This window comes from Palaemon carinicauda, chromosome 32 (genome assembly GCF_036898095.1).
Source record: "Palaemon carinicauda isolate YSFRI2023 chromosome 32, ASM3689809v2, whole genome shotgun sequence".
Classification (NCBI taxonomy): domain Eukaryota; kingdom Metazoa; phylum Arthropoda; class Malacostraca; order Decapoda; family Palaemonidae; genus Palaemon; species Palaemon carinicauda.
Genome location: NC_090756.1, coordinates 77,336,275 through 77,359,158, shown reverse-complemented (window position 1 = coordinate 77,359,158; position 22,884 = coordinate 77,336,275). Strand labels below are relative to the sequence as shown.

The window sequence follows — 22,884 nt, the reverse complement described above, 5'->3', positions numbered from 1 at the left end:
AAGAGTCTCTTCTACCCTTACCAAGAGGAAAGTGGCCACTGAACGATTGCAGTGCAGTAGTTGACCCCTTGAGAGAAAAATAATTGTTTGGTGATCTTTGTGTTGTCAGTTGTATGAGGACAGAGGAGAATATGTAAAGAATAAGCCAGACTATTCTGTGTATATGTAGGCGAAAGGAAAATAACGGGAGAGGATCCAATGTACAGTAGTACTGTCTGGCCAGTCAAAGGACCCATAACTTTCTAGGGGTAGTATTTCTGGTACTGGTAAACACTGCTATCCAATTGCAATATCCATCAACCATGACTGCAAGGCCAATCAATCAATCTATAAGAAAAACAAAAGATTAAAACGGCCAGATGAGGACACCAAGAAGTAAGACTGTACTCTCCGATGGCCACAGAAAAAAAGGAAGGTTGCATTACCTGGTGGGTGAGCGGAGCCTACCCGCCACCCGCCAACATCTACTACTACCTTGTTTAAGATTTAAGTGGATGTTCCAGTTTCATTGAAGTCATATTCCTACTAAAGGTTGAAGGCTTGTATGACGTGTTTGAACAAACAGCCGTGACTACACAAGACTAGATTTGCTTACACTTGCAAAACACTTCAGATGACCAACTGCTTTTCTCTTCTTTCTTCTAAGAGATACTAAAGCACCTGGGACAGTTTTGAGGCCCATAAAAGAGGTTGATTATCATAAAGATTGGAATTGTGAAGAAACTTTCTTATAAACTAAGAAGATAAATAAATAAACAAGTAAATTAAACATTTAATGAGTTCACTGCCATTAATAATTCCATCTTGAACAGATCATGTTACCTTATTCACTTCTTTAAAAAATCTTAAATGAAAATAATCATATGAGAACTGTCCTTTAAAATCAACTTTAAAAGATTTCTCAAAAAATTGCAATAGGTTTTTACCTGCAAATGGGCAAGAAGCTCACAGTTTCCAGGGTCATTTGGATCAATGTGACTATAATCTTCATCCTTACTATGAGTCTTTTCGATGTCCGTAACCTGTAAAATCGTATGTGTAAGAAGAGATGATAAAAGAAATTGTTTATAATTAACATTCTGCCAAAAATATCTGAAATCTTTATAATTTTGAATGCCTGAAACTATGGTAAATGGTATGACCTTTTATGGAACAAATGTCTAATATTATAATTAAAACTAAATGAAATAAAATTACATAAATGCAAATAGGTAATTGGAAAGTAAATTAAATATTCTATGAAGTGAACAAACAGCAATAAAGTCTGCAAAGTATATGAAACCGGTATCAATATTTCTGATCATAACCATGCTAATTATATTATACAACAAAGTATTATCATTTACCATGTCAGTACATCTAAAACTCATAAAACCAATTTTCTTTATATGAGTAATCTTGCTCTATAACAAAAAACGATCACACAGAGCCCATTTTACAGTCCACGATGTTCCTAGAGACATAAGTCTTCTGATTGATAGGCAGATGGTTATACAAGGAAAATATTGCTGAAACTTTCCCCAAACAATCTAGAAAACCTAAGATTCTCAAGTTTTAGAGTTCTGTAGGAGACTGAGGCCAGAGTGATTCTTTTTCACATCCTTCTATTCTATAATCATATCAGCCAGACGATCATCAATCATCTACTGTGAAGTACTTGTCCCTGGCTCTACAAAAAGGATCCTTATTCTGACTTTGGCAATATCTTTGATGATTCGTCAGTAACAAACAACTAATTTAAAAAATTACTTTGTCTGTTAGGATTCATAAAAACACATTCATTGCAATGATCTATGTTTTAATGAAAGCAAGAAAGATGAAAATAATTTCAAGAATATAGTACAGTAATACAGTATCTCAGGATACGAAAGTTTGCTGTAAACGAAAAACTCATCATTCGAAACAACATACAAAGACTTTTTTGCCTCATATTATGAAAAAATACTTAGGATACAAAATGAAATTCACGTGGTTAGGTTAGATTAAGTATATTGAATGATTCAAATGTAGTTGGCTCTATTTCATTCCATTTCATTATACGAAAATATTGGGTTTCGAAAGCCACTACGGAACAAATTCAATTTTGTATCCCGAGGCATTACTGTACTTCCATTGGACATTAGACAATATGTCCTCCTTTCTGTCTTTATCCGTCAGAACGTTGCATTCAGATTGAAAGGAAATCTTAGCAATGGGTAGCCATCACTATAGTGCTCCTTGTAAGCACACCTTATCTTACCATCATCAGCTTGACAACTTTGATGATGTCTGTAATAGTGATCAAAATCAAACTTTTGGGATTACCTAGTGCAATTGTCTTGCATATCTTGGACCTCTTGAGATAGACACCTCAATTTTCAGACTGTTGTGGATAGAGACCATCAAATACATTTGCATGGCAGCAGAGCGATCCAAGCCCGGGACCGTGAGTTTAACCTGTTTACTAGGGAGGATACTGCTGTGGTTGGACGCCAACGTGGGGAGGGGGTTAGGCTTGCCTGGCTAACGTTCTGGAACTGAAACCAGAAGCTTTTACCTTTACGAACATTTTGTGTTGCGAGCTCGCTCTCAGAACAGATTAAACTCAAAAACCGATGTACTACTGTATGTAGGCTACTTTGATTACCGAAGACTTACCTTTGCTAAAAACTAGTTTATTGGTAACTCCACTGCAAACTAAGAAAGAGTAATAACTTGCGAATCCAGAATGTAAATTATAAATTAGAATACTCCCAAGGGGCTAAAACTTAATAATTATAACAAGAAATTTAATAATTAGAAATTTCTCCAAATATATCCTAAACTCTTAACTCTGAATATTCAATAGAGAAATTAATACAACTTAAAGGAAAACTTTCAAATTATTAATAGAAAGAAGAAAAGTATTTCACTACATTAACCGCAGCTCTCACAGAACCCAATACCCAGAAGTTCCTAAAAGAAAATCAGGCTTCTTTTGAAAATTGCTTGGTGAAAAACAAAGTGGGTCCATCATTAAGCTGTTGCTGTTAAAACTCCCCCCAAAAAAGATTGATACAGATATAAAGAGAAATAGCAGCACTTCTTGTATCATGAATCCTAACTTTCATAACCTTCATTTGACTTCACAGTAATCCAATTCTCTGTGGGTGCTTCGGTCATTAAACTCTTTACAAGAAAATGCATAATATTCTTGGAGAGAGGACATTTGAGGTCCTAACCCAACTAAGCAATCTAGGGATCTTTCCCTCAATGTTTTAAGTTTTGTCAAAATAAAACTTAACGAGTCTCATGGAGCCTAGGAATCTTTTCTGAAGGAATGTGGCAAAACTTAGGCCAACCTTTTGACTTGAAATAATTTCTAGTCTTGAAAGTAGGTAAAATATTATTTTCATTAGTAAAATAAATTTTTGAATATACTTACCCGATGATCATGTAGCTGTCAACTCTGTTGCCCGACAGAAATCTACGGTCGGGATACGCCAGCGATCGCTATACAGGTGGGGGTGTACACAACAGCGCCATCTGTGAGCAGGTACTCAAGTACTTCTTGTCAACAAGAACTCAATTTTCTCCTCGGTCCACTGGTTCTCTATGGGGAGGAAGGGCGGGTCCTTAAATTCATGATCATCGGGTAAGTATATTCAAAAATTTATTTTACTAATGAAAATAACATTTTTCAATATTAATCTTACCCGATGATCATGTAGCTGATTCACACCCAGGGTGGTGGGTGGAGACCAGCATACATGTTAACAAAGAAGCTAAGTATCCCGTATTTCATTTTATTAGTTATTCAAAAATAACATAAAATAAATAAGTACCTGGTAAGGAAGACGACTTGAACCATTACTCTGCCTTTATTAAGTACGTCTTCCTTACTGAGCGTAGCGGTCCTCTTAGGATGCTGAACGACTCTTAGGTGCTGAAGTATAAAGGGCTGCAACCCATACTAAAGGACCTCATCACAACCTCTAACCTCGGCGCTTCTCAAGAAAGAATTGACCACCCGCCAAATCAACAAGGATGCGGAAGGCTTCTTAGCCGACCGTACAACCCATAAAAAGTATTCAAGAGAAAGGTTAAAAAGGTTATGGGATTATGGGAATGTAGTGGCTGAGCCCTCACCTACTACTGCACTCGCTGCTACGAATGGTCCCAGGGTGTAGCAGTTCTCGTAAAGAGACTGGACATCTTTGAGATAGAATGATGCGAACACTGACTTGCTTCTCCAATAGGTTGCATCCATAACACTCTGCAGAGAACGGTTCTGTTTGAAGGCCACTGAAGTAGCCACAGCTCTCACTTCATGTGTCCTTACCTTCAGCAAAGCAAGGTCTTCTTCCTTCAGATGAGAATGTGCTTCCCTAATCAGAAGCCTGATGTAGTAAGAAACTGAGTTCTTAGACATTGGAAGAGAAGGCTTCTTGATAGCACACCATAAGGCTTCTGATTGTCCTCGTAAAGGTTTTGACCTTTTTAGATAGTACCTAAGAGCTCTAACTGGGCAAAGTACTCTCTCCAGTTCGTTCCCCACCAAGTTGGACAGGCTTGGGATCTCGAACGACTTAGGCCAAGGACGTGAAGGAAGCTCGTTTTTAGCAAAAAACCGAGCTGCAAGGAACATGTAGCCGTTTCAGATGTGAAAACTATGTTCCTGCTGAAGGCGTGGATCTCACTTACTCTTTTAGCTGTTGCCAAGCACACGAGGAAAAGAGTTTTTAATGTGAGGTCCTTAAAAGAGGCTGATTGGAGAGGTTCAAATCTTGATGACATAAGGAACCTTAGGACCACGTCTAGATTCCAGCCTGGAGTGGACAACCGACGTTCCTTTGAGGTCTCAAAAGACCTAAGGAGGTCCTGTAGATCTTTGTTGGTGGAAAGATCCAAGCCTCTGTGGCGGAAAACCGCTGCCAACATACTTCTGTAACCCTTGATCGTAGGAGCTGAAAGGGATCTTACGTTCCTTAGATGTAACAGGAAGTCAGCAATCTGGGTTACAGTGGTACTGGTTGAGGAAACTGCATTGGCCTTGCACCAGCTTCGGAAGACTTCCCATTTAGACTGATAGACTCTGAGAGTGGATGTCCTCCTTGCTCTGGCAATCGCTCTGGCTGCCTCCTTCAAAAAGCCTCTAGCTCTTGAGAGTCTTTCGATAGTCTGAAGGCAGTCAGACGAAGAGCGTGGAGGTTTGGGTGTACCTTCTTTACGTGAGGTTGACGTAGAAGGTCCACTCTTAGAGGAAGAGTCCTGGGAATGTCGACCAGCCATTGCAGTACCTCTGTGAACCATTCTCTCGCGGGCCAGAGGGGAGTAACCAACGTCAGCCGTGTCCCTTTGTGAGAGGCGAACTTCTGAAGTACCCTGTTGACAATCTTGAACGGCGGGAATGCATACAGGTCGAGATGGGACCAATCCAGCAGAAAAGCATCCACGTGAACTGCTGCTGGGTCTGGAACCGGAGAACAATACAACGGGAGCCTCTAGGTCATCGAGGTAGCGAACAGATCTATGGTTGGCTGACCCCACAGGGCCCAAAGTCTGCTGCAAACATTCTTGTGAAGGGTCCACTCTGTGGGGATGACCTGACCCTTCCGGCTGAGGCGATCTGCCATGACATTCATATCGCCCTGAATGAACCTCGTTACCAGCGTGAGCTTTCGATCTTTTGACCAAATGAGGAGGTCCCTTGCGATCTAGAACAACTTCCTCGAATGAGTCCCTCCCTGCTTGGAGATGTAAGCCAAGGCTGTGGTGTTGTCGGAGTCCACCTCCACCACCTTGTTTAGGTGGAGGGACTTGAAGTTTATCAAGGCCAGATGAACCGCCAACAACTCCTTGCAATTGATGTGAAGTGTCCTTTGCTCCTGATTCCATGTTCCCGAGCATTCCTGTCCGTCCAATGTCGCACCCCAGCCCGTGTCTGATGCGTCCGAGAAGAGACGGCGGTCGGGGTTCTGAACAGCCAAAGGTAGACCTTCCTTGAGAAGAAAGCTGTTCTTCCACCACGTTAGAGTAGACCTCATCTCTTCGGAAACAGGAACTGAGACCGTCTCTAGCGTCATGTCCTTTATCCAGTGAGCAGCTAGATGATACTGAAGGGGGCGGAGGTGGAGTCTCCCTAACTCGATGAACAGGGCCAGCGATGCAAGTGTCCCTGTTAGACTCATCCACTGCCTGACTGAGCATCGGTTCCTTCTCAGCATGCTCTGGATGCATTCTAGGGCTTGGTTGATCCTTGGGGCCGACGGAAAAGCCCGAAAAACTCGACTCTGAATCTCCATACCCAGGTAGACAATGGTCTGGGATGGGACGAGCTGGGACTTCTCTAAATTGACCAGGAGGCCCAGTTCCTTGGTCAGATCCATAGTCCATCTGAGATTCTCCAGACAGCGACGACTTGTGGGAGCTCTTAAAAGCCAGTCGTCTGACGGAGCCGGACACAAGATCATGGTACTGCTGCACAGTCTGTGAACTGTCAACCATGGGGAAGCGAGGAAGTACAGCGACAACCCGAAACTGTCTAGACTGTCTGGGTAGTACAGACAACTCCTTATCGGGTTGCTGAGGTTGCCGCACTGCGTCACAACAAGTCACCTCTGCTGGTTGTTGAACGTCTTCCCAGTGACACACTGACTCCGTAAAAAAAAATCCTCTAACAAGGACTAAGCTTGGACTGCATGTCTTGCAACAAAGCTCAAGGACTACGGGAGCAGGTGTGGCAACAGACGGGGTTAGCGACTGAAGCGGAACCATTTACCCTCCCTGGAAGCATGTTATGCTTAAATAAAAGTCCATAGGAGGCTAAGCAGCTTAAGGCTCCTCTCCAAATGACAGAGTCCTCAAGGGAATATCAGAAGGAGGGAGAACAGCACTTTCTCATCTACAGGAACCATATCCGAGAAAAGCTAAGTTCTCTCAGTGAGGGTTTCACTGGTGCAAAAGCAGCAGACCAGAAGGCAACGTTATGAAACTGCTTGACAGTCTGTGAACTGTCAAAAACTGAACTGTCAACCACAACAGGAGCGTGAGGACATACAGCACTGGTGTATAAGTAGCAGACCAGAAGGCAACGTCATGTAACTGCATGACAGTTTGTGAGTTTGCAACAACCAAAGATGTGTGGGGAAGCCTCAACTCCTGCCTGACTAGTTTGCTGCTGGCGAGTGGCGGTAACCACAGTGTGTTGCGGAGGCTGACACACCGTGTCGAAACACGGCAGCTTGTGGTAGCTCCCGCACGGCAACGGAGTGCTCTGTGTGTGGGAGTCATCATACATCTGGCAGGGTTGACTGTGCATGGGTGGAGGAGCTCTCACAACAAGAGTGTGAGAGCATGAAGCCATGCCGGGCGCACAACCGTGGGAGGTGTAGGCCCACGGGTGCATCGTCAACCTTCTCCGCAGTCGGAGTGTGGGAGCTGGCAACAACAAAAGCAGAGTGCTGGTGGGTTGAGGAGCATGCGGTATGGTATGCAGAGCATGCTGTAAGGTATTCAGAGCATGCTGTAAGGTATGCAGAGCATGCTGTAAGGTATGCAGAGCATGCTGTAAGGTATGCAGAGCATGCGGTATGGTATGCAGAGCATGAGGTAAGGCATGCGGCTCATGCTGCATGGTATGCGGCTCATGCTGCATGGTATGCGGCTCATGCTGCATGGTATGCGGAGCATGCTGTAAGGTCTGCAGAGCATGCTGCATGGGCTGAGGAGAATGCCGCATAGTGCTGGAACCCGGCAACTCCTGATGCGGCAGCTCACGCATGTTAGCAGATGGTGCAGCAAGAACATGCGTCTGGCAGTGAGGACTGCGCATCGGTGGAGGAGCTCTCACAGGTGTGGTGTGGGAGCAGGCAGCCGCAGTATCTGCTGAGCGCACAACCTCGGCGGGTTGTAGGTAAACAGGCTGCATTGTCAACCTTCCAGCATGATACTCCTGCATGAAGGAGCAAGCTGAGACTGTATAGTCTGCAGCATGGACCACTAGGGTCTATGAAAGACAACAACAAACGGAGCTACTGTCCGTTGTGACTGAGGGTCTAAAACAGCTGGTGCGGCAACAGACGGAGTTACTGCCTGTTGCGGTACCACCTAGCCTCTCTTAGGAGGTGTGCAGTTGTCGTACTGCAGCGAGTCCGAACTGACCCAGTGGCTACACCTAGGCCGTTGGACTTGCGCGGAAGGGACCGACTTGCACTTAAAAGCTGCAAGATTTGGTCCATGGTTTCTGCGAGAAACCTCTTCCGCAGACGAGGAATAAATGGGCTCTCTCGTCTTTGTGTGGGTGGGGTGATCACGTCGGCAACGTGTGTAGATACACCCGAAACCACAGAGGGAAACGTCTGTTCGTCGATCAAGGCCTGAGGAACCCATAAGTCCTTCGACATTACTTCTCCCCTGGGCTTGGGAGCTTGTAAGAGGTATCGGACTAGGTGAACCACTGGCACGAACAGACGAACCCTCGAACGCAACACTGTAACACTTTGCGCATATCACTTTATCACTTTTGATTTTCTGTTTGCACTTATTTCACTGAACTCGAAACTTTAAGTGGTTTGTACCTGAAACACGCAATCCTATCCTTCATTAAAAGGTAGTAATTGCGAAAACAGTATTACAATGTAACAGAAAAAACATAATGAAAGATAAAGAATTCAGTGGCTGGAAAAGAGACTAAACACTAGATCAAATAAACTACGTTTAAAATCTCTCACCGCATAAAGCCTGGGAACAAGAATAAAACTCTAGAAACGTTTTAGCTTCTTCCCCTCTATCGACTAGGGAGAAGAGCAAAAAAAAACGAGAACAACGTTACCCGCTTGAACGAAACGTTTATCCTCCTCTCTCTCCCTCCGTCTCTATCTCTCTCTCTCTCTCTCTCTTGACTTAGAACCTGAGAGATGAGCCCAATTATATATATCGTTAAAACATATTATTTGGTAAAGGAAAAAAACTGAAAGGTTTCCCAAATAAAAAGTTCCTTCATTAGAATTAAAACCATTTAAGCTAAGAAAGAATGAACGAAACGCTAGAATTGGTTTACTCTTACTGCAACGTGAAACCGTGAATACTCTCTCTCTATCGTAACGATAGAGCGCAAGTTGAACGTTCTGAACGTCAACAACTGCGGAGACAAAACAAAACGTTAGTTCAACTTTGAAAACAGTACGAGACTTATCAAAGAAATTCTTTCAAAAACATAAAATTAAAATAGCATAAATTCTTAACAGGAAAAACGATATGACGAGCTCAATGTTAATTAACTTCGGTTCCAAGTAAGGACCGCCTACTATTAGGAAAGGTCGCATATTTTTTTTTTTTTTTTTTTCTTTTTTTTTTTTTTTTTTTTAAGGAAAGTTAATCGAAGAGGCCTATAAATGGCGGAGAGATATAAAATAAAAAGTGAAAGAGAGTCTATACTCTCTTCGACACCAACACTTCCGTCTAAGGGAAGGGTCGGCCATTTAAAAGTGAAAGAGAGTCCATACTCTCTTCGTCACCATAATTAATTCAAATTAATTCCAAAAGCTTGTAAGCTAATGATAAAGCTTCCTGAATAGCGAAGGCTAAACTCTAGAGCAAATACATCACCAAATCGTGAACAATAACTCCAGAATCAACAGCGTATCCAAGTAGGTCTAGCCGGTGGCACGACAGAGGAAAAATTGAGTTCTTGCTGACAAGAAGTACTTGAGTACCTGCTCACAGATGGCGCTGTTGTGTACACCCCCACCTGTATAGCGATCGCTGGCGTATCCCGACCGTAGATTTCTGTCGGGCAACAGAGTTGACAGCTACATGATCATCGGGTAAGATTAATATTGAAAAACAGACAATATATAATGTTGATACAGTGATCAGGTATGTAAATTCCCTTTCCCCAAAGCCTTAGTGGATATGCTACAAGCTAATGCACGTCCAGTTGGCAATTTATTTAAAAAGGAATGGAGAGAAAGATTTAGGCTATGCCTAAACAAGAAGCAAACCTTGAATTAAAAAGCTTTGGCCTACAGTAAGAGTCAGCAAGATTCTCAGAGACAACCAGCAAAGAGACCAGCATCACACACATCCCAAGTCTCTTCAGTCTGTACCTAGTTTTCCTCATATTTAATTAGTCCCAAATCCCTGGTACTTAAGGGATTTTTTCAAAGAAAATAGAGCAACATGCTGCAAACCAAAGAAATCCGGGATTCTGGTCAGCCGTGCAGAGGCAAAGAACCTCATTCATGAATGTCCTCAGGTCAGGTCGTCCGTCGTTTTCAAGAAAGTTTAACAATCTCTCGATAGGGTCAGAGCATATTCTCATAAGGTCATGGTTGATCGTGGATCTTAAATCAGTCCCACAATGCCATTTTATCAGATCAAAATCCTGGAAACAAGATAATGAAAATAGGAGTCATAGAAAATGCACATTCCTAGAATTCCAGGCCAGACTATTCAGTGTACAGAAGTAAGACTTACCCGAGAGAAGACTGATCTTTATCACACCAATGTGGCGCATTCAAGATGACGAGCATCATACTTGTATGCCAATTACTTCAGAGTGTCTTGCACCTGTAGTATAGATCTAACAGACACTTATTAACACATCCCTATTGCTTCCCACTTCTGACATTACCAAGGGTTTCAGCTTGGAAGGGTCCATACAGCTTCAAAGTTATGCCTTTTGAGGCCCAATATTGGATCAAGAGCATTTACAAAGCTAGCAAAGTCACTGATCAACTCCTCTGGTTGCAGAGTTCAGGTCATTGCCTACAGTATTTGCACACCTGGCTAGTTGGCGCAAAGAGAAAAGAACTTTGCCTTTGGTATAAAATTCAAGAATACTATTTAATGCAGTTCCAAGAAGGATATTCTGGTGGCTAATAAGTTAAAAGCCACTCTAAAGCCTGCCAAAAGCATCTCGGTAAAGAATTCTACGTTAGGTCACTCTTTTTCCGGCCTTGCTTCTCCTCCAAACGTCAACTGGAAAAGATTTTGAGTCGCCTCCAGGTTCTTCATAGTGAATCCAGTTTTGAAGAACAGGTCAAAGGACCTCAATTGGGTCAGCTCAGAAGGGATTTCAAGACAACTGGACCCAGTAACCCAGTTGCTCCAAAAGAATTTTCAGACCAATGGTATTGTAGTCCCTCAAACATTCTTGGAATGCTTTCTATACTAGGAAGGCTGTTTGCACCTCGAGAACGTTGATGTGCTGATGCCTTTTTCTTCGGTTTACAACCCAGAAAATCATCCAGGTGTGCTCTTAATACCTTCAACACATCTGAGAACTGAGAACAGTTGCATGTCCATAGGCAGAGAGTCAAGTAGCACTCCTCTGGTGAGGTGAGATTCTCCTCATCAAATCACCAGGACAGATTGGCTTGAATCTCCTGCCTCACTGGAACAGGAGGGAACAGGAAATCAGTGTTGGGTGACCAGTGAACTTTCAGACACCACTGAAGGGATGTCTGGCAGTGGTGCCTGTGTGGAATAAGCATCTCCAACAAAGGGAGGAGACCAAAAAGACACTGCCGGTGCCAAGCTGAAATTTCTGTCTTGGAAAAGAACAGACACGCAAACTATATGAGCCTGCTGATGCGATTGACTGATGGAAAAACTCTCGCTGCTGCCGTATATATCAGTATGAGCAGGTACTTCAACCTTTGCTTGGGTATGAGATTCAACTTCTCCCAGTTTATCACAATCTCCAGATTAAGGCAAAATGTATGAATCCAATCTTGATTCTGTAGCAGCTGCCTCAACAAATTGTTGAGATACATCAACAGATGTATCCTTTGCGAGTGAGCCCAAGTGGATAGCAAGGTGAACACCAGGAGACCCATACACAGTCCATAGCACAGAGTCTTGAGCTGGTACAGGACTCCCCCAACTCTTGGCAAAGGGAGAGGGAGAATGCTGGCATCAGCATTTCCATCTCCATAACCTCTTTCCACCCCTACCCTTCTTAATAGGAGCGAGTTGGGGTGCCCGAAAGGGCTGTGCATGAGCAGAATTTTTTCGGAAAGAGATCACAGGAGTTCCGGACTGATGTCTCTGAGCGGGAGCAGGGTCCATCCTCGATCCCGATCTCTAAGGCTTGGTTGCAACAGAAGGTTTGGCCGCTGCCACTTTTGAATGGTTGGGGCCCCTGAATTAGACAGCACACCGGATCAGGGAGTCCTGCAAAGCAGTCCTCCACGATTCCATCTCGCTTGCACACAACTCTACGGCAAGGAAGATATGGCATCACACACTTACAAGTACTGCATTGTCAATGACACCTCAGGGTTAACCTATTTTGCTAAGCAAGAAATTACAGCATTTTGACTCTTCAAAAACCAGTTAGCCCACAGGTTTACTGCTTAGTGGGAAAGGAAGCTATCCACCTTCCTCCCCAACAGCAGAAGACTCTTGTACTTCTCCAAAGTTTCCGGGGTTGATAATCTCGTCAACTTTGCAAAGTATGTCAATACTCCTGACTACTGGCCAAGCTAGGAGACAGCGCGGAGAGAGGCCAAGTCCGAAGCCTCCATGGACACCAACTCAAGAGGCTGTGAACGATATGCCTTTTAGTCTCGCTCATGGGTCAACATGCTCAGATGGAGATGCATCGTTCTTTGGTGTTTAAACTTTTGCTGCCTGAAGAGTGGCAGCAGTATCTTGCTTGACCAACTGGACTGAGTTCATAGATCCACAGATCCAATCGTTCACTCAATCCAAGACCAAATTCACTAGATCCAACCATGGCAACAACGAGGGCTTCGATCCTTGAAGAGCACCAAAGTGTAAATGAATAACAGAGATTCTCCCCGAAAGAGATGACACAGATGCCTATCCCAAGCCATTACACTTATGTAAGAGGACAAGGACCTTCACGAAAAACTCTCTGACTCAGGGTGGTCTGTCTCAGCGGGTACTGGACTGCTGACAGGTATCCTCAAGCCATACTGTCCTTGAACACCCTCACCCCTTGCCAGGGCTGAGGGTGAGGCACCATGTTCCAGAGATTCTGCTCCACACCAAGGACAGAACCAGGTAAATAATTGGGGGCTGACAAAGGCCAGGCCAGCCAATGGCAATGGGAAGAGAAGTCCTGGCACGCAATCCAGCAGAACCGGGAGAAGTACCAGGTATTCCTCCTACTGTTCTGAGGCATGGGGAACAAATCCCTCCATCCCAAATTCTCAGCCTAGCAAAGTGCGCATGCGCTCAAGTACAGCCTCTAATGGTTGATTGATTTTGAGTTCTCTGGCATTCTGACATCAAAGATTATTGACACCGATATTGTTTGTTATAAACAAAGACTAAAAGTATGTTCAATTTTAAAGAATAAAAAAAATATTCAATGTAATATGATAAAAGCAAAGATGTCCTTATAAAATTTAAATAGTTTTCAGAGGATCTGCTTCAGAAATGAATTTAAGAATACTGCACAGCCTCTTATGTTGCCATCATCTCTACCAATCTGAGTGACAACTCATCGGTAGAGGGAAGAGCAGGCATTCAGCGTCATGAAAGGAAGGGAGATGGAGGTCACCGAACTCATCCACCAACCTTGGAACAGAAAGTGTTCAGGGCCGTACACTTCTGTCCAGGCTGGCTGGATCTGATGGCCGAAAACCACTCGGGCTCGCAAGAGATGTGGTGTCACTACGGCTGGTCTTCCTGGATTTCCTCAACCTCAGAGTTGAATGAGGAGGAAGAACCGCTCACTCACTACTTCCTCTTCCTGGCCTTTGCTCCCAGTTCTGCAAGCAGAGCACTCGAGGACTGAGTGACCATCAACGATGATGCTCCCCAAGGGGTGGGTAAACCACACGGGTTGTTCTAACAGGAGCCACAACACTGGGGCACACTGACACAGGGAAAGGGGAAAGCACACTCACAAAGCCCCGAGACCCCACTATGAGCTGTGCCGGAGGCACAATGACTGACACAGAGGGATGAGTAACTGGTCTCACCCAGGCCCCCTGGCACAAGGGTCATGGTGATGGACACAGGGGAATGGGTGGGAATCAATGGGGCTAGATCAGAAATTGATGAAATCTAGGGAACAGGGGTAACACTTACCTTAGTGTTTGCTTTACCTTCACGCCCTCTTACGGAAGCCATACCTAACTGCACCAACACATTCCCTACTCAGCTATGAGCTACCTTGCCAGACTTTCAAGCCTTTTTTGGCTTAGAGTTGGGCGACCAACAGGGTCCCTGACACTGGGGGAATCACCACGCCTTTCACCACAAGCATCACCGGGGACACTTGCAAAGGGGGTACTAAGAGAGAAGTAGCTTTAGCTACTAACTCCCTCAACAAAGTCATGGAGGGTCTACCTGAAAGGCCTAAGGAAGACTTTGTTAGGTCAAACATCATCATCAACAGCCTGCTTGGTAACTGGCAAAAAGCTTCCACCCTCCAAAGGGGTGCGGCGAATACACAAGGTTTCCCACGCCCTAGCAAAACCAGAAAAACTCAACCGCCTCCCCGAGGAGACCGAAGCAGCCAAATACTTCACCAGAGTCTTCTTGAGCATTGCCCCTCCAGGGTATGTGCCTGCCACTGCATCAAAGGCCACGACCTACATTCAGTGCAGGGGGATGATTGCGAACAATCATGCACCCTATAAGATGGATAACTGGGTGTGGATCTACAGCCAGTTTAGCCATAAACCGGTTGCAGCTTATACCCTTCCCTGGCAAACACAAACTTCTTGCATCAATTCTATCTCATAACAAACCCAATCACTACCAAAAGAGAGAAAGAAAATGAAAAAGCTTTGCAAGGAGCTGGCAGTTTGTGTGTACAAGTCAGCTGCTGAACCAAAAGTGAAGGCTCCGCGACTGGGAAAGGGGCAGGGCTACTCATCCCACACCCTCACCAACTAGATAATTATTTGTTATCTATCTTTAACGACTGACTCTAACTCACTCTGATTCAATACACCTCATTAGAGATGGGGGTTTGTATGCCACATAGGAACAAACCTTCTTTCAGGTACAAAACACAAGGGTTGGATCTTTAGCAAATACACATGAACAAATGTCTATCACATATACTGTAAATACAATTCTCAAACAAACTACCGATGTCAGTTCCACTGGCTGTGAAGACGGAACTGCAGGGTGAGCTGTCTCTGCTTCATCCTCACTGTTCCGACTCAAATGATACCAGATAGTCCCCCTCGTAAAAGATGACCCATAATCTGAATTTGGCTGCCCACAGCCAATGCCAGTATGACTGCAACTGACTTGCTGAAAGTATTCAATAATCATCAATTATGATATAAAAATCCAGCATTACTCTCAAAAACATTTACATTTACTGAAAACATATATAGCATTTCAAAACCAATATAAGATTGCTCTTATAAATTCTATTCAAAAATGAGTCATTTTACCTGGGTGCCAAGAAAATCAATTAAGGAAAACTGATCATTGCAAAGGATCGATTTGCTTGGTATTGGAAGGGAAACTACTGCGACTTGAGCTTCTCTAAGACCAGAACCTTCCACAATTTCTAAGGACAAGCTGTGGGGGAAAGAGGACAGCCCCATACGGTACGACTGGTTGATGTGGAGTGTGAAGTCATTGCCAAGTGCTATCAGAGGTGTCTGGGTTACCAACTTCCTGTTAATCAAGACCTGAAAAAGGAAAAGGCATACAGTAATTCTAGAACCAAAAATAATGAATAGTTATGTGCAAGTAAAAATATGACCTATATCATTGATCCAACTTTACCTTGACAGATACACGAGATTTGGAAACAATCTGACGTCGACGCTTTTCTCCATCTGGACAATTACTGTCTTTGGTCACTGGACTGGATTCTGATAGCTCAAGCAGAATGTTGGGTTCCCCAGGAGGTTTCCGTGTACGGGAAAATGTGTCCAGAACTTCCAATTCTATCTGCAAAATGTTGCAAAGAAAACTGGTTACATCATCAACTGTTTCCGCTCACTTACAAAACAAACTTTGTTAACGAACATTTAACCAAACCTGCATAAAGAGAAATTTTGCTCATGTATATAATGTTTCTGTTATAGTCTTTTTAAATGACAATTTTAACTTTAATTCACATAATAGACAATGAAGCCTTGTAAGAGCTGCTAAGCAATGATTAGCCCCTCAACGTAGGAAGAATTCATTTGGAGGTTTTAGAATGTAGATGAAGTGACGCATAAAATTTTTAAAAGTAACTTGTATTAAAAAATAGGGAAAGTCTTAAGCAGACATGAAATGGCTATTGGCCTTGTTAACAAGGTATCTAATTACAGGCAGTCAGTGCGGATGAGTATCCCCAACCACTTTTGACTTATGGCTCAGAACTAACATGGGTGGTTGAGGTGGGAAAATTAATTTTAAAAGACTCAGATTTTCATTTGTTCCTAAGCGTATAACTTTTCGTCTCATAAAATAGGGAGACTCACTTATTGGTGGTATGAAGTACTTCTAGGACCAAACTAGTTCATTATTTTTCTTCCATAGAATACCTCAAGTGTCGCTGGTCTTGTAAGAGAGCCAGGGAGATGACTTCTAACTGCCCATCACGGATGAGTAGGCTGATAAGTACTGGCCAGTGCTTGGTTAGCACCTGGTGCTTAGTCAGTGAATGAATCCATCTCTCCCAAAGGGAGGTGCAGTCTGGAATAAAATACCTGGCGTATGATGACAAATGGATTTGTTATTCATTCTATCATCCTCCGCCTCGTTAAGGATACTACCACTAGAGAGTTAAAGGGTCCTTTGACTGGCCAGACAGTACTACAATGGATCCTTCTCTTTGCTTACGGCTCATTTTCCTTTTGCCTACACTTACACTGAACAGTCTGGCCTATTCTTTACATATTTCTCCTCTGTCCTCATACACCTGACCACACTGAGATTACCAAACAATTCTTCCTCGCTCAAGGGGTTAACTACTGCAATATAATTGTTCAGTGGCTACTTTCCTTTTGGTAAGGGTAGAAGAGACTCTTTAGCTATGGTAGGCAGCTCTTCTAGGAGAAGGACACTCCAAAATCAAACCATTGTTCTCTGGTCTTGGATAGTGCCATAGCCTCTGTACCATGGCCTTTCACTGTCTTCGGATGGAGTTCTCTTGATTGAGGGTACACTCAGGCACACTATTCTATCTTATTTCTCTTCCTCTTTTTTTTATGTTTTTATACTTTATATGAAATATCTATTTTAATGTTATCACTGTTCTTAAAATATTTAATTTTAATTGTTAATTAATTTTCTTGTAGTTTCCTTATTTCCTTTCCTCACTGGGCTATTTTCTCTGTTGAAGATCTTGGGCTTATAGCATCGTGCTTTTCCAACTAGCGTTGTAGCTTAGTAAGTAACAATAATAATAATAATAATAATAATAATAAAAATAATACTGTAATGATAATAACAGAAATCTAGTCCAATAAGAATGGTGCTCAGAATTATAGCTTACCACCATCAATGTTAGATCCAACGTGAAACAATAGAATCGCTTAACCCTGGTGGGTCGTCCGCGACCCCGAGCGTCAAAAAAAAACAGGTTTTTCTCACGTGACTCACCCCCGTGACTGAATTTGTGGGTGATCGACCTGCAGTAGGTGTCTCGCCTACACGCTCTAGTAGTGTCCAGATGTGCATTGCTGTAGCTGTACTCCTTCCCCGATTTCTGAGACGCGTCGGGGTCGAGCGCGACCGAGTTTACCCTTCTAAGGTAATTTGCATAATTATCAAAGTTATTACGTATTATGAAATTGTCGTAGAATGGTGCAACTTGTATAGGTTATCAGTTGTGGAAAGTCTTGGTGGATTGTTTGGCTACCATGTGCATCATTTTTTTTTAGTTAAAATGTCGTTCATCACCACGAGGACCATTTTACCGCGAGTGCCCCTTTTTCATTTTTTTTCATTTTTTTGCTAAGTCATTTTTCCGTAAGATATTGCCAAATAGTGTCGTAAAACTTTTGCTTTTTTAGTGTTGGAAAGTGTGTCTAGATGATCTGGTTACCCATGCGTGACTTTGTTTTTGTCAGATACGACGTAGTTATTGGTATATGGGGTATTTAACTGCGGTTGCCAATTTCTGTTTTTTTTCAATATTTGTAAAAATTTACTACGTAGTAAGGAATTGCCGTATATTATTGATTTTTTTTTCATGTTTATGTGTTACAAAGTGTGCCTTAATGGTTGGGCTAACACGTGCATGTCTTTTTTTTTATCTGAGATGCCGTATATTAGAATGTTGGGCATTTTTCCGCGAGTGCCCCTTTTTATTTGTTTTGCATTTTTTTGCTTAGTCATGTTACCGTAAGGAATTGGCAAGTAGTGTCGCAAAACTTATATTTTTATAGTGTTGGAAAGTGTTTCTAGATGATCTGGCTACCCATGCCTATCTTTTTTTTAGCCAGATATAGCGTATATATAGGTATGTGTTCGATTTTCCTGTGATTGCCATTTTTTCGTTTTTTCCCATTTCTTTCAAAATTACTATGTACTAAGGAACTATCACAGAGTAATGATTCATTTAGATGTCTATTTGTCGCAAAATGTGCCTTGATGGTTTGCCTAGCACGTGGCTGAAATATTTTTTCTGAAATGCGTATAATAAAATGTTGGCCATTTTTCCGCTTGTGCCCCTTTTTATTTGTTTTGCATTTTTTTACTTAGTCATGTTACCGTAAGGAATTGGCAAGAAGTGTCGCAAAACTTATATTTTTATAGTGTTGGAAAGTGTTTCTAGATGATCTGGCTACCCATGCCTATCTTTTTTTTTAGCCAGATATGGCGTATATATAGGTATGTGTTCGATTTTCCTGTGATTGCCATTTTTTCGTTTTTTCCCATTTCTTTCAAAATTACTACGTACTAAGGAACTATCACAGAGTAATGATTCATTTATATGTTTATTTGTCGGAAAATGTGCCTTGGTGGTTTGCCTAGCACGTGGCTGAAATTTTTTTTTTTCCGAAATGCCGTATATTAGAATGGCCATTTTTCCGCGAGTGCCCCTTTTTATTTGTTTTGCATTTTTTTGCTTAGTCATGTTACCGTAAGGAATTGGCAAGTAGTGTCGCAAAACTTATAATTTTATAGTGTTGGAAAGTGTTTCTAGATGATCTGGCTACCCATGCCTATCTTTTTTTTAGCCAGATATAGCGTATATATAGGTATGTGTTCGATTTTCCTGTGATTGCCATTTTTTCGTTTTTTCCCATTTCTTTCAAAATTACTACGTACTAAGGAATTATCACAGAGTAATGATTCATTTAGATGTTTATTTGTCGGAAAATGTGCCTTGATGGTTTGCCTAGCACGTGGCTGAATTTTTTTTTTTCTGAAATGCCGTATATTAGAATGTTAGCCATTTTTCCGCGAATGCCCCTTTTTATTTGTTTTGCATTTTTTTGCTTAGTCATGTTACCGTAAGGAATTGGCAAGTAGTGTCGCAAAACTTGTATTTTTATAGTGTTGGAAAGTGTTTCTAGATGATCTGGCTACCCATGCCTATCTTTTTTTTAGCCAGATATAGCGTATACAGTATATAGGTATGTGTTCGATTTTCCTGCGATTGCCACTTTTTCGTTTTTTCCCATTTCTTTCAAAATTACTACGTACTAAGGAATTATCACAGAGTAATGATTCATTTAGATGTTTATTTGTCGGAAAATTTTGTTTACTTCTTTTTTGATTGAATATCATCAAATTTTTTTAGCTAAAATATTATATTGTTTTACATTTTTTTTTTTCGATTTTATTTCCCTTCAAAAAATTTTTTTTGGGTCAGAATTTTAATTTTATAGTCGTAAAATAATCGACAATTATCCAGCAACCCACCATACAATTTTTATGCATATCCAAGAATAATTAGATTAGTAAATAACACCTTGAAATTGACATACCCTTCCTACATTTCAAGTGGCAGATTAGGGAGTCTGAGTCAGTGTGGTTGGCGGCCATTTTGTGGACATATCCGAAGCGTAAGTTGCCCTATCTATATATATTCTTGTTCCCTATAGAATTTGTGATATTTGGTATATTTTTACCTGCATAAATATCATATTATATATTAAATATATGTATTTTTTTACGAAATTTCTAAGTACTCAAAAAATTACCTTTAGATATGGCCCCTGATATAAATGTAATTTACAAAATAATGAAGATTTTTTTACATATTTCTATTTTAGGATAACATATGTTTATTCCCTAAAAAAATTAGCCACTTCCTATTTCATTTGGGTACCCAAAAAAATTCATGAAATTTGGACAAATTTTTTTGGCCAAAAAAAGTTACCCTTTTTTTCTCATTTCAGATCTTCACCTCCATGGGTCTGACTTCATCCAAAATACATCAAGATGTGTCCTAAACATTCAAGAATCAATTCCTAAAAGGATTTGTGTATATATGTATAAACTTTTTTTTATGAATTTTTATGTAAGGTCTTTTTTTTTTCTACTTAATTTTTTAAAATATTTATAATAAATAGTTTTTCTGCAGATGAGTAGTATTTATCTTTACAGTTATTTTAAGCATTCATTGAAGTTTTTTTTGGCAAAAGAAAAAAGGAGGTTACTGCAAAAACTGATTTTTCAAGATTTTTTTTTGGCGTCGGGGTCGCGCGCGTCCGAGTATACCCTTAAAGGGGTGTCCGAGGAGCGTACCTATCCAGGGTTAATCTCCAAATGCGGAGAAGGAGAGAAGAAGCAGAGAAGCCAGTCATTATACCTTCCCTACAGACTCATATTGACATGTTATCTAAACAAGATGTTTTCTATCCTGTGTAGGCGCTAGGCTGGCTACAAAACTACTTGAGTAGCCACCACAGGGCCAAGAACTTAAGTATGATCCCTTAAATAGAAGGCTGTGAAGGTTGCTTGGCACTTCTAAACTCCTACCTTGATCACTTGGTTGGGGTGGCCTGTTGGTAACGTCCTGGTCTGGCGATTGCCAGACTTATATCGAGTCCTACTCAAACATATTAGTTCCTTTGGTTGCTATAACCTCACCATACTTGTGAGCTAAGGATGGGGGCTTTTGGAGACCCCATAGGTCTACCTTTTAAGCCATCAGCAGCCCTCTTTCATAGTCTTCTTAGTCTTGGGGAAGGACTCCCAGAGGCACCTAAGACTGTTGGTACCACCAATACCATCACTGAGAGGGACACTGGCATGGGGGACAACTTGGGGAGAAGCCTTAGGTATAAGCTCACTGAACAAAGCCATGGAAGGCCTACCTAAAAGAAATAAGGAAGGCCAAGACTTGCTCCTTAGGTCAAACCTGTTGTCTTGGGTCTGCATGGAGACAGGTGAAGTGCTTCCAGCTTTTTCAATGGTGCAGCAAACACTGAAGGTACATCATACCCACCACCAAAACCTGAAAAGCCCATAGATGTAGATTGAGGTCTCTTTGCTCCTGACGTATAATACCCATGGACCAAACCCGGGGTGTATGCATAGGCAGAAACACCCACTGAGGAAACCCAAGCAACAAAAGAGTTCATCAGTGTCTTCTTGGGCACTGCTCAAACAGACTCGGGCAAAGGCTTAGCTCTCCTGTTCCCCCTTAGGGTGTACACCTGCCACTGTACAGAAAGCCACAACTCGAACTACTAGAAGCACAGATGGAGTGTGGATAGTCAGTTTACTCATAAATGTCAACTGCTCCCTAACAAATACAAAGCTCATGATTATTCATTTTAATTTTTCAATCTAATAACCAGTTATTACTTCTTGCAAAAAGAAAATGAAAATTTCGGTCAAGAGCTATCAGTACATCAGTAATTGTCAGCGGTTGAAACAAATGTGAGCTATCCAGAATGATGAGGGGTGCGAGGCTTCTCTCCTGCACCCTCCACCATTAGTTTAACCTGTCGCTAAATGATTCTAACGACCATCTCAAGCTCGCGCTGATACAATCTCCCTATCAAAGGAAGATGACTTGTATGTCCCGTAGGAACAAATTATCATGATAAGTTAAAAACAGCATTTCTGGGCTCGAACCTGTGCCGCCCAGTGAATAAGCTCCATTTAGCACTTATTCTTAGGTAATTTACTGCTAAATATACCAGAGAAAAAATGTAAAGGAGTGCTAGGTTAACTAGCTCGCTCACCTATTGGTGTCGGTATAAAATTGGGCGTATAATCCAGAGGTCCCGCACTATTTAGATTCATCCACGACAGAAACCCTAATAGAGGAGAGCCGTTCAACCTCACTCGGTACTACTAACAATGCATCCGCTCAGAATCCAACTCCTTTTAGCACGTCTTGTGTGTAACCCGCTTTTTTGTTGTGCTCTCGTTTTTTCGCTTATTTTCTTTGGATTATGGCTTCTTCGTCGGTTTCCCTGGAGACACCGTCTAAGTTAAGTACCAAGCTGTGTTTTGCTGTGTTTTGAGCATCCTAGATCGTCTAATATTTGAATTATAGGAGTGTATTCTCTTCGTTCATACCGATCTTGCTTGATTCCATTTACAGTTGGTACTCCTGTTTTGAGAGCTTTTAGTTTCACTCGCGGTGTTACTATATGTATTATTTTTATTATTAAATTTTATTTGTTATTATGGATATTCATTATTTAGCGTTTAGAACCCTCGTGGTTCAAATTTTGGGCCGATATCATTTACGTATCGTTATGGCTGCCGACCTTCGTGCTAGGCGGCAATGTTATTTTTTTAAGCCATCAGGTGTGTCTTTTGTGATTTAATTATTATGTTGCATGCCTTGCCCAAAAATTTTTGTGTTTATTTTATATTATCAACGCTATTACTATTATAATGACTATTGTGCTATTACTCCGTTTGATCTGTCTGGTTGGGGATCGTCAGTTGGTAGCCCTGCTGCTCCGTTTCACGTGATCCTCCCCCATGCTCCCCCTCTCGCTAGGTGGGTGGCTAGGCTTCTCTCCCCCTCTCCCCTAGGGGACCGTTGCCTTCCCTCCTTGT

The 22,884-nt window shown here is 41.9% G+C and overlaps 1 protein-coding gene across 4 annotated transcripts in view; it reads right to left on the bottom strand.

The window, feature by feature from the left end:
- LOC137625393 (coiled-coil and C2 domain-containing protein 2A-like) overlaps positions 1–22,884 on the bottom strand; it is a 256,721-nt gene that overhangs the window by 110,149 nt on the left and 123,688 nt on the right. For 3 of the 4 annotated variants that reach the window (XR_011040859.1, XM_068356265.1, XM_068356263.1), the window contains exons 11-14: positions 15,694–15,861; positions 15,354–15,596; positions 15,037–15,207; positions 927–1,022 (exon numbers count right to left, since the gene is read on the bottom strand). Coding sequence is in view for 3 of the 4 variants with exons in the window: in XM_068356265.1 (XP_068212366.1) it covers positions 927–1,022; positions 15,037–15,207; positions 15,354–15,596; positions 15,694–15,861 (678 nt within the window). In the remaining variant the exon portion in view is untranslated. The remainder of the gene's footprint in view (positions 1–926; positions 1,023–15,036; positions 15,208–15,353; positions 15,597–15,693; positions 15,862–22,884) is intronic. The other variant, XM_068356264.1, reaches the window with a different exon arrangement.